This window comes from Phalacrocorax carbo, chromosome 4, assembly GCF_963921805.1.
Source record: "Phalacrocorax carbo chromosome 4, bPhaCar2.1, whole genome shotgun sequence".
In the NCBI taxonomy this organism is placed as follows: Eukaryota; Metazoa; Chordata; class Aves; order Suliformes; family Phalacrocoracidae; genus Phalacrocorax; species Phalacrocorax carbo.
Window position 1 is genome coordinate 81,396,524 of NC_087516.1, and position 12,033 is coordinate 81,408,556.

The window sequence follows — 12,033 nt, forward strand, 5'->3', positions numbered from 1 at the left end:
GTTATTCAGTAATAAAGTATGATTTAAATAGTCAGGTTATGACAGTGAATGATTTAGAACCTGGAGCAGAATGTGTCACCCGCTTGTGCTGGAGGTGCACTCAGCGTCACCCTCTCCCACTTCCAACCTTTTGGCAGTGTTTCTACACCACAGCCAGTATTTACCGGCTGAGGATTCCCCATGGGTTCACCATTACATGATGATACTCCTATGCAAGGACTGGGAATGACTTACAGCCTCCAGCAATGCTCTCTTCAGGACAGAACAAGAAGCACAGCTTTGATTTCAGATACCCATTCAATGGTTGTATAGCGCTTTGAATATTAAACTCAATATTCGATGCCTGTAAATACATTATTTACTTTCTGTGCGCTATGAGGGTACGACTTTACTGTTCAGGTGATGACAGTGACCTCTGACCTGCCAAAAGCTGTGTCCGCTCTAATGAAGAGAGGCTTGAAAATGCTGGAGGAAAAGGTACTTTCTAGAGCTGAACCAGGAGCACGCTCTGGCTTTGAGATCCACTGCCTGTCCAGCATTTACACGGCATTTTGACATGTGATGATGAGTCAGTACCAATTACGAAGTACTCTGTAAAGGAGCATTTGCCATTAAACAATGATATTCCTGCTCAAACGCTGGCAGGGATCAGCATAGGCGCCCCCGGCTTCTGGGGGAAGGGACTTGGAGGGGACCCCTCACGTGCCCCACTGGGGAACAGGGGGGCCAAAGGAGGGGGGAGGCGCAGGGAAAGGACAAAAGGACACCCCAGTTACGCTCTGCAGCAGGTTTATATTCAAACTTTACTCTCTGGCGCGCGGCGAGATGAGAGGTGGCACCCCCCAATGAACCTCCCAGCCCCTGCATACTGAGCACCAGGGTGGCAGTTTGGTGTTCTGTTGGGTTTTGCCTCGTTTTAAGCAGCAAACCAAGGCCGCTTGCCTCGGGTACGAAACAAGATGTTGGTTTTTGTGTTATTCCCCAGCAAGGCAGGGGAGCGCTGCTGCTCTCTCCCCTGGCTGACAGAGCCACCCCTCCGTGCCGGGGGACACACGATGTCCCCACAGTGCCCACCACAGGCCCGGGCCCCATCTCTGCGCCACCGAGGGAGGTGCTGGGCTCTCTGGGCCACCCTCAGGGAAGCGGCAGTGCTGGAGCTGGTGGAGCGTGGTGGGGACACGGATGGGGAGCTCTGCAGCGCCCGCTCAGCCTGGCTCCAGCGGTGTTGCACAATGAGGTGGCTCAGGTGGGAGCAGAGGTGAGCTATAGCCACTCCTCCTTCCCACAAGAGTACAAAAATACCAGCATAACTCTTCTTAGCGTTTCTTTCTTTTTTGGATTATTACTTTTTTACAACTTATAAAAAGCTTTTAGCAAACCCAAGTGCGTGCTCCACTAAACTTCTGTTCCATCGTGCAAATTGCTGTGGACTTTGACTTCCAAGTTCACCTGCTTCACCTTCCTGCCTTTCCCCTCGCAGACGCCCCCAGTTTCCCTCAATATATTAACGTTCCTCACGGTGCAATACCGGCTGTCCAGGGCCCTCCCCGCTCCCCTGGGCAGCTCCACCTTGGTGTTCAGGGGATGCTCTTCCGCGGCGGCTCTGGCAGCCTCCCGCTTCCTCCGCAGCTTTCGACACTTCCTGGCAAGGAGGCAAACTCCGGAAAGCACCAGCAGCAGCAGGGTGACGGCAGCAAAGGCGCTCCCCAGGGAAGCGCCCGTCTGGGATAGGGAGGCCGCGACGGCGGCTTCCTCCCTCTCCAAGATCAGCGACTTCATGTTGGTGCCGTTCTTGATTTGGTCGCCTTCGTTGTCGTAGATCAAGGAGTCGTCCAGCATCAGCCTCCCGTCGCTATCGACCAAGTCCCTGCGGCCTCGCCTCCAGCGGCGGGTGAGGGATCGCTGAACGCGAGGCCCTGCCCGGCTCTCTGGGCCAATGACGTAGATGACTTGCAGGTACCACTGGTGTCCAGCTTCCACCTTTTAAGAAAGGGAAGGCAGGCACACAGTTAATTTTAACCACGGCTTTTAGATCAAGTGATTTTGTTAAGTAAAGGCAGAGCTGGTTGCGTTTTTTCTCCTGTTTCTTGACTCCTATCAACAAAAAAGCTCAGTGTGTTTTTATGAGCACCTGCAATAGTATTTACCACCAAGCAGGTGTTCAGTCTTGTTGTATCTTTGGCAACTGCAATAATTAATTCAGGAACAGAAATAATATGTTTTTAAAGAGATTCTCTCCTGAGTGCTTTGGAAAAAAAAATAATTCACCAGAACAAATTACTCATCTTCATTTTCTGTGCTGGAGTTTGCTCTGTGACTGGCTCCCCTGCTAATTTATGGTACGATCCTATGTCAGGAAGCCCCTTAGGCAAACAGAGGTCACTGAGTTACAAAGAGGGCCTCTCTGGGGAGGGACAAAAAAAGCCCAGAAATCAGGATATAAAATTCTGCCCTCGATCGAGAGCTTCCTCTGTGTCCCTCCTGTTTCTGCCACCATCTGCTTGGCTCCTCCGAGTCTCATACTTGCCAGCCTCTGCACACAGAGAGGAACTGCAGCCAGAGGTCGCCTGCCCCTGTAATTGGGAAGGGGCGCGGAGAGCTCCGAGCGGCAGCTCCCTTCAGAGGAAGGGACAGAACCGCTTACGTGCCCCACCGCTCAACAAAGACACCGATCTCTCACCTCGCATTTATCCCCAGGCAAATCAGGGAGAGGCCTTGATCTGCATGTGGCAGGTGATCACCTGTACGTGAGGTCACTTTGCTTCACGGAGATCGTGTTGCAGGTGGGAAGGGAGACAGCGCGTCCCACCACGCCAGAAAAGTTGGTTGTGGGTTGCTGTTACACTGCAGAAGGCTGCAAGGCCTACCCTGGCGTCGGGCCCAGAGCCTACAATTCACAAAGTATTTGGGACATCCTGGACAGAGAAGTTAGTTTTGGGCTACCGGTATCACTTGGTACGTACCTTGTAGAGAGCATCCACCTTGAGAGTAAATCCATCGACTCCGGGCATGCTGCTTACCGAGTGGAACTCGGACAGTTCGGAGGCAAAGTGGGCATCGAAAGGCACATCGTGGAAATACTTATCCGTCACTTCTGGTTGGTTTCGGTCCTGGAAATCAGAGAGGCGTTATGGAGGGTCATCTTTCCAAAGGGAAGCCGGAAGGCAGGTCACTAAATCACACCCACCTACTGCTGCAGAAATCGAACCCAAGTGCCCAGCCTCCACACCTACACGCGGGCACGGACGGTTCTTTAAACACATAGCTCACTGCACAGAAAATATTTATGACCTATAATAGGCACTTCATACTGTTTTAGCGCTGATTGCATCAATGTTAGGTGTGTAGAGCTGAAGATCGGGAGTTGAGTTTAACCAGCCTGCTCAAATACGCGTGCCAAACTAATGCCATTGACACTACCCTCCTCCTGTGAGCGGTAACGGGGCTGCCAGCGAGGACGCTGGCAAATGTTAACTGCAAAGCATGTAATAAGAGCTGGACACATCTTGGGAGCTAATCGTAGATGTATACAATGAAGGAAAATTTCTGTGTAACTGGTAAATAAATCTCCCTTTATGTGATGCCAGTCCTGTCAATTCCAAGCCATGGTCTAAGCAGAGATCAAGGGAAATTTTAGGAGCTTGGTACTTCACTACTTCTTCTTCCTAATTTGTGGTTTGGGTTTGTTTTGGTTTTTTTTTTTGAAGAGCAAGAAATACTCATGGATAAAGACTGAGGAAAAACTGATCTTGTCTTTGTGGTTTGCACCTGTCTGCCCAGTACTGCGAAAACCACATTTCACTTCTCATCCCTTTGTAGTCAGAATCTGCTCGTAGTCGGGCCCAATAAACCCCAAAGAGAAAGCAGAAGCAGAGGACAGTTTTGCAAGCCGGTACTTCAGATCTCTCACAGACGAGGGAAGCGCTTAGCGCAGCGCCACGCTTTATTCTGGCTCTGGTTTTCTGTGGCTGCTCAAAGGTGCAGGTGGCTGGGAGGGTGACGGGGTCAGCCTGGAGACTCTGCAGGATGTTGCAGGGTTGGGGGAAGTCAAACAGAAAAACAGCAGTGTGCTACGTCGTCTGGGACAGCCAGGCTAGTGAGAATGCGAGGGCGGAACCAGCTAACTATCCTTACGTGCAGCCCCTCCCCGCAAGTGGGGAGGCCATTCAGTTCCCAGGTCGGTTAGGTTAGCAAGAGGCTGAGAGACCGGACTTCTCCAGACACGATCACACACAAAGCCGGATATCGCGCTTTTGTCCACAGCAGAAAACTTACCAAGAGGAGAAATCGGTGTTTCAGGTGCTTGTTGGGTTGAATACAGCCGTACTGGGGCCCCTCGTTATAGACGGTGCCCGTCGGGTCAAAGAAAGGCACGTAGCCATCCTTGCCCGTACACAGATAGACTTTTTCCAACTGCAGTTTGTAAGCGGCATTTAGGTTTTGTTCGGGGTTCCAGAGCACGCGGCCGTACAGGATCTGCCCTGAGGAGGGTGGGAGAAAAACGGCCAGGTTAAATCCTCCAATTTGACAAGAGAACCACTGTTAGAGCCAAATGCACCAAACCACATGGGGCTCTGGGATCCGAAGGGTTTGGATTTGCGAGTGCAGATAACAGAGTACTGCGCCAGAGCACGTTCTTGTCTTCTGGCCGTGCCATTATAGGGCTGTAACAGGCTCAAAATGCCGTTTGTTGCTGTGAAAGAGGCAAAGCCACATCTGGGTTTTACCCTTCTCTTTCAGAGGAATGAAAGTTGTGAAGACAGCAACATTAGCTACAAAGCAGAACAGTAAAGAGAAAGAAAATAAATCCTACCCTTTGAAAAAGCCCCTTTGTAATCCATTTCTGCCAGAGACATTTCGGATTTGGTGGGGTCCATCAGAAACACCTTCTCATTGTTACAGAGCTGAAACTCCGTGTTTAGGGAATAGACAACAGGAACCGGGCGGTTTGTCTGCTGGAAGGCAATGGGGATCAAAAACCTGAAGTTCGGACAGGAAAAGAAGAAGGAGAGGTTTAGTCTGGGCACATCTCAAGTTACACGCTGGTGACCTACACAGTCTGCTTCACCTTCCTTCCCTCCTGCTTTACTATTCATAGTCTAGCAGCCCGTACTGCGGAGGTATGAGACCCAAGGTGACTTGTTGCCCCTCGCCCTGCCCCAGTTTTCCAGTAATGGTGCAGGGCTCTGCACAACCAGCTGAAGCCTCCTCCCAACAGGATCGATTTTGCTTCTGTCTGGGAACAGCCGAAGGCTACGTGGGCTTCTGCAGACCCGAGGCTGAAAACCGCTGGCCGAGACATACGACCCAGGCCAGCCCCTGTTCTGGGAGTCCAGAGACTCGCTAGATGCGACAGAGGAAAGGCAGGCACACAGAAGAAGGCAACTTTTTATAAGAAAGTTCTTTTTTTCTAAAGAAAGCAAAGACGCCTGATTGTGCTCAGGAGTAACAGACCCTGATGTGCTACAGACTGTCTGGAGCACCCTGACCACCAGCTCAGCCCAGCTGTATTTCATCGCCCTGAGGAGGGACGGTCTCGGTTGCAGGGGGCCTCCCGAGCCAGAGGGGATGTTCCTCCCCTCCCCATTTCCCTTCCTGCTGCTGTTGTAGCGTACCACACGCCTCCTGGGACCACACAAACAACCCAAACGTGCTGAAACTGTCCTGCCGTGATGATAGGGACTCCTTACCGCTCGGGAGCGTGAGCCGTACAGGGCAGGGGCTTGTCTCCAGGCTCTGTCCACGGCTGCGTGGGCTGCACAGTACAGGGGATTAAGAAGATCGTGTACTCTCCCGAGTAGTCCTTCCTGGGAACAGACAGGAGACACTGCGGTCACCAAATGAGACTCCAAGCTGTTCACGCCAGCTGATGTGTTTGCCTGACATCCACCATTTTCTAATTAGTGTAAGCAGGCAAGACAAAGCTCACAGCAGCACCTCTCCCTCGCCCCAGAAATGTCCACCTACTCCAGCAGTCGCAGGAGGGACAAATTTGACCTGCGGTGTTTCACTTGACCCTCTGTGCAAGAGCACAGACGGTGAGAATTAACAGGCACAGACAGAACTAATAATGAAAGGGAATTTTTTAAATAGTGAACCGTGTATTTCTAGATCTTACCACACCTACCTCCACCAAGCACCGCACTACTGATTAAGTCAGCCATGGACATGAAATCCTGCTTTTAGCTTGCGGACTGCAAAACAACCTTGAGTATGTTGTCACTTCTGGTATCTACCTACCCACTGGCTTAATTGCTAGAAAAAGGCATTTACAAGGAGATGAGCTCATTTTTCCCTCCCTCTACTTTCACAACCAGTAGAGGAGCATTTTCAGCCCTAACAGTGGCTCCCTGCGTGCTCTAGCTCTGAGCCCTTAAACAAGGCTGGCTCCCGACCACTCCACACTATCACTGGGGCTGCTGAAGGGGCAACAGGGCCTAGATTTGAACCTGCTCCGCCGCTGCAGTGAACTACATGCATGTTCATTGCTTAAGAATACTGTGCTGTGGGAAGCTGCTGAAGGCAGCTGAACCTGCAGTCCTCACCTGTTATAGGAGCTGGTGGCTCTCCAGAGCTGGTAGGGAGAGTCGAAAGTCTGAGCGCTCCACAGCAGCTGCAGGTCAAATTCGATCCCTCCCAAATGGTCTGGAGTCATTAGAAAAGACTTGACATCTGGCAGGCTGTGGTGCTCCATTACAAAAAGCCCTGGGGTGAGGATAAGGAGGTGACAGATAAGGCAGAGTACGGGGAGGTCCCATGCCACACACCTCAGCACAGAGGGACTCCTCGTGGGAAGAGGGACTTGTTCTGCTACCTATGTTTTCAGGACAGATCTGTATTTGTACGTTGATTGCTTCCTCTGTTAGGACTAACGCGCTCACCTCTGAATTTGGCCTGTGTCTTGAACTCGATAACCAGCCGGCCGTCCTCGCGGATGTAGATCCTGATTATCTGCAGCCGGGCTGAGAGAACGCTGTCCGTCTGAATCCCTGCACAGCGCAGCAAGAACAAAATCACTGGGGAGGCCACACAGCACAGTCGGTCCTCATGCGGGCTCTGTCAGCCCCACATAGCTCCGGAAACTTTCGAGAGCTCCAGAAAAGCACAGTTTAATCAGGTTCATCCTCCAGTGAGCCAGCTATGTGCTTCCTCCACTATCCATATGTGCCACCTAAGTCTCACTCAAGCATAAAGGAAGTAAATATACTGAGTTCCCCGCTATGATCAGCCTGTGAATGTAACTTGTTTTACAAAATAAGTTGTAGATAATTCTTTCTAGGTATTCCTGGCCTTAATTCCTGGGTGGCCCTCCGTGAACAAAGCTCTGCGAGTCCCTCCTCTACAATTCTTAGTGTCACCGCTGGCAGAATAAAATCCAAGGTGAGGCACTGTCTGCTCCTCGTAGCCCGTTGAGCAGCAAGGCTGCAGGCAGGGGTTCACTGCACACACAGGCTCCAAATATTGTGGGAAATGAAAATCGACAAGCTGGAAATAAAAGACTCGCAGGCACAGGGTAAACCACACACAGATGCACGGATAGTAGGTCTTGGATGTAACCACCAGCAGAGGATAGGAGTGATTTAGGGCTTGCCGCTGGGACTACTGCTGTTTTGACAAACAAGGGGATACTACAGGAAAAAGGTCTGTCTGTGAGGGCTAGGAGGCTGAGGAACGTGACTGCAGCTCCCACACAAGAATCACTGCAAAGTGTCAGAGAAATCACTCCAAACATCCCACAGGGAGCAAACCTCTGCCTGGCTGCGGCAAGTCTGGTGAAGAGAGAGCTCTTTTCCTGCAGCACTTTCCAGGGCTCAGTTCCCATTAGCAGGAAGAGGCTGGGGGGAAATTGCAGGCCCCTCGCTAAGCTTACACGAATGCAGGCGCACCTGGACGCAGCCTGCATGCCCTTCACTTCGGTGAGTGCTACCCGTGCTCAGGACTGTGGTGGCAGTGCAGAAACTATGAAAAAAGAAAAAAACCAAGAAGAAACCAATTGTCCTGTACCCCTTCAAATGCCTCAGACCTACCCGTCCTCCAGAGAACGGTATCGTAGAAAAAGGAGAACTCCATCTCTGTGTGATGCTCAAGAGAAGCCCAACCTCTCGGCGCCGTCACGTAAATATAGGACACGTAGAGTGGGACGTGGACTGTTAAGAAGGACTGAGCAGAGTCCCGTACCTGTCAATAAAACCCAAAAAAGGTGGCTATGCACCTGCCAAAGGAAAGGCACTGGCCCAGACTCATCGACCCCCCTGCATTCATGTTCTGCTCAGCAAATGGTGAAAAAAAAGCCAGAGTACCTGCAGCAGAACTCTCCTTTTTAGTTCGGGGCTATGGATGTCCTAAACACAGGGAGGATAATGTGGGGATGAAGTATTTCTGAAGCAATATAATGTAACTGATCCATAAAGACTGAGCATTATTGACAAAGAATTAGCTGATTTACCAAAAAAAGTTATTGCTGGACTGTCGGTCGAAAAATAATAATGAATTGTTGGGAAAAAGTATGCAAGCACAGAGCGCTCCCCACGTACTACGCAACTCCTACCATTACGTCAGAGATGACTGCCTGAACTGTCTTCACCTTTGCACATAAGTACTTTAGACAAACCTGCATTTTAAATAAGAGTAAGTGCTAAAGCACACTGGTGTCGTGGTACAAAAAGAGCTGTGGTCACAACTTCACCTCAAAACCCCCTCAGTTTCCAATTCCGTGTATTAAAAATAAGCAACTCTGCTCGCTCAGGACTGGCCCTAAGAGTATATGAAACGCCACCGTTCTCTGGCTATATATACAACATTTATCATCTGCGGAGCGCAGCTGTACTCCGCAAGCCCCTGAGAGCGCTCAGAGAGACGTCCCAGACTGGTTGGTGCCAGCCTCCACGTACTAAATTATGCAGTTGTTCAGTTCAAGTAGCTTCTCTGAATTTGTACGAATAATTTGAGCTATAAAAGGAAAGTTAACGAAGTATTCCAGCCTGGCAGGAATTAAAAGACATGATGGTGGCTGTAACGTTCTGACTGGGAATTTAATACATTGATGAGATATTCACGGGTGAGATGTACATATTTAATTCGTCCACGAGAGGGCAGTGAGACACGTCTAGTAGCAGAAGTTGCTATTTTGTAGAACATTTCTGGCTTTTGGTCAGCCAGTCGGTTAATTAAGAAACGACTTAAAAACTCCCACGACCTCACTCCACTGAGGACTATGAACCGGTGTGCCTCTGCTCTGTTCTTTGCTCATTTATACTGGCTAAGAACACAGTCAAAATTGTAAAAGAGCACAGGTGAGAATGTTTTGTATTTCCAGTACAACCTTATATTAAAAAAAGAGAATATTTTACTGGTGCTCTGAAGATTAAGAGACTAAAACGTCTGTCACCCAACCAAAATAAACAAATTAAATGCATTTCACAAAGCACCTTTCTTTTGTAGGTAAAACCCCCCAAGCCCTGGCTGTCCAGGGGAGAGCAGCAAACATACCCAGCGAATACTCATCAACACAAAGTGGGGCTTTGCCTAAGAACGGAGAGAGGTCTGGATTACATGGAAGAGTTCTGGATATGGCACCTCACCTGGAAGTCAGCGGTGACAGAGCCTCCGCAGACATCAATTAATTCAGTCATGTCATAATAAGCATCAAAAGTCCAAATGCAGCTCTTGAGGTTGAGGTGTTTATAGAGCTGGATCGTCTTTGGCTCTCTCACTGTGGGGTCAAACTGGTAAGGGCGGTCATAGCCAGGACCGAGAGTGATGCTGCCGTAGGTCACTTCATCCAGAAACCCTGCCTCTGGGATAGAGACACATGAGGACACTGATCACTCTGGATTTTAAAGAGCTTGAAGACAAGCACTGAGGGCCCATTTTCAGTCTCAATTCACGACAGTGACTTTTATTGTATTAGGGGCTTAACGGGCTCCTCTCCGTTCATCATCCTAGAGGTCAAACCGAATATACACAAGTCTTCACAAGGGAAGATGTTATGGCAGTGGGGTAAGAATCCTAAAAACCAAACTTATGAACCTACTAATGAAAGGTTGGAGCTAAACTTTAAGAAATGCTGAACAGCTTGAGTATGAAATGAAGAGAATGAAGTAGAACGACCCCCTGCCCACGGTGGAACAAGGTGTGCACCCCACTGCCCGGAGCGTTAGACACACAAACTGCCTTTTTTCTTCCGCTCTGGCATTTACTTCAGCAGTGAATTTGCTTTTACTTCTTTACTTCTTGTTGCCACGCTGGAGACCACAATGACTCCGACAGAGTGATCTGCTTCCTGTGGATGCCCCTCCAACTGCATGGGTATCGCAGGGCAGATTTGAAAAGCAGAAAATCACCAGCACGGTGCGAACCTACACCCTCCTCGAACCGAGCAATGCTGCTTAACCCCGTTATCTTTTAAACCTTCGCATTGCATCTCATCTTCACTGGGGTGACTCTATTCACTGCCATTAGTACAGGAAGATTAATTATTGCTTACATAATGTCAAGAGAGGCCAGAGGAAGACAAAGCCGCCTTCGCTGCATTTCTTCACTTGCTTCTCCCTACACCAAAGTTTGGAAAGCAAAATTCATCTTTAAAAATTACCCGAGATGCCTTTGAGGTCTCTGATGGTGACCAGGTTTGAGCAGACGTGCTGGTGCCTGTAGATAGACTCGGAGAGAAGGAAATGCAGATTGTGCAGCGGCAGGGTGGAGATGAGGGGCAGCATGCCGTCCTGATGGGGGATCTGCACCGAGATGTGGATTCTGGAACGAATAGTGGGTGAGACAGCAGACAAAAGCAGCCCTGGCAGGCACGGGAGCCTCACGTACTACCCCACACCCCAGAGCAGCACTTCTCAGGCAGAGTGAGCCTGCTAGCGGCAGCCTGATATTTCGTTTCAGCTAGGTTTCCCCATCTACACATGTGTTCCTTAAGCTGTCCCACCAACTCCAGTTCCCTGAGGGGAAGGGCATCCCCTCAGCAGAGCGGGGTGCGAGGAAGAGAGTGGGAACACTACCCTCAGCACCCTACGCTGTTCAAGAGGGCACACTGCATGGAGGGATGTGGTTTCAGACACACGTTCTCCTCTGGAGCCAAGCCAGCTCTGTAACTCTGTGGGGCCCGGTGAAGGACAGCGCTCTCCCCTTCCGCAGGCTCGTACCTGTTGGGATGCTCCTTGTGCTTGACATCCAAGTACTTCAGAGTGGCAATGAAGGACTGCGCCTGGAAACCTCGGGCCGTCCCTGCAACCACAGGAGTGTGACAAATGGCACTGTCTGTGCCTATGGTAACCACGTTGCTTCTCAGGGGGGTCCCCACATGGCCAGCCTTGTCCACAGCCTTGGCCACACAACGCACGTGGAACCGCCGGCTGAAGTAAATGCTGTCCAGCACCTGCAGGCAACGAGGAGGGAAAAAAAACATGCACGTGGGTCAGACACACCGGCGTTGCAACATCTGACCGTGTAGCAAAATCACTTTGTCCTGGTGTTTTGAGGCAGCACGGAGGCGAGGCACGTGCAAACACAAACTAGGAGCACGTGCATGCCGATGTCTGCTTGGCCACTTGGGCACACAGGTGCGATTGGCCTCTTGTTACCTACGTTGCAGTAGATGCTCGAGTATGCTGGGTCCTTTACAGCTTCCTAACTCTGCCCACATACTGAAGGGAGGGGAAGAGGGAGCCTGAGCTGTTATGATCTGCCAGGCTCCATCTGTCTCCTGCCACCAGGGATTTACTGAAGAGCCTGGCTGCTCACAGCTACTTCCCACGTCAACAGAAGCGGTGCTTTTGCAGGCTTAGTGAAGACCAGTGCTAAATTTTCTGAACCCAAAAGGAAAAAAAATAAACCTCAAAGAAGCACCCACACATCTCATGCCAATTCCCAAATCCGAGGAGAGTTTAGGTTTCGATCTCTGTGTTACTGAAGTGTGCGCTACCCACTAAAAATGTCTCAGATTCACGCACGTGTCGGCATGGTCTGGAAACACACCTGGATGCCTGGGAAGAGCTGAGACATCACAGCTGGGAGCGCCTGGGA

The 12,033-nt window shown here is 50.4% G+C and overlaps 1 protein-coding gene across 2 annotated transcripts in view; it reads right to left on the bottom strand.

The window, feature by feature from the left end:
- Positions 1–966: 966 nt before the first annotated feature.
- FRAS1 (Fraser extracellular matrix complex subunit 1) overlaps positions 967–12,033 on the bottom strand; it is a 173,103-nt gene continuing 162,036 nt past the window's right edge. For both annotated transcript variants that reach the window (XM_064450662.1, XM_064450661.1), the window contains 11 exons: positions 11,154–11,386; positions 10,595–10,755; positions 9,582–9,796; positions 8,028–8,178; positions 6,882–6,989; positions 6,546–6,705; positions 5,691–5,807; positions 4,814–4,980; positions 4,276–4,481; positions 2,964–3,110; positions 967–1,980 (listed from right to left, as the gene is read on the bottom strand). In XM_064450662.1, coding sequence (XP_064306732.1) covers positions 1,396–1,980; positions 2,964–3,110; positions 4,276–4,481; positions 4,814–4,980; positions 5,691–5,807; positions 6,546–6,705; positions 6,882–6,989; positions 8,028–8,178; positions 9,582–9,796; positions 10,595–10,755; positions 11,154–11,386 — 2,250 coding nt within the window. In that variant the 3' untranslated portion in view covers positions 967–1,395. The remainder of the gene's footprint in view (positions 1,981–2,963; positions 3,111–4,275; positions 4,482–4,813; positions 4,981–5,690; positions 5,808–6,545; positions 6,706–6,881; positions 6,990–8,027; positions 8,179–9,581; positions 9,797–10,594; positions 10,756–11,153; positions 11,387–12,033) is intronic.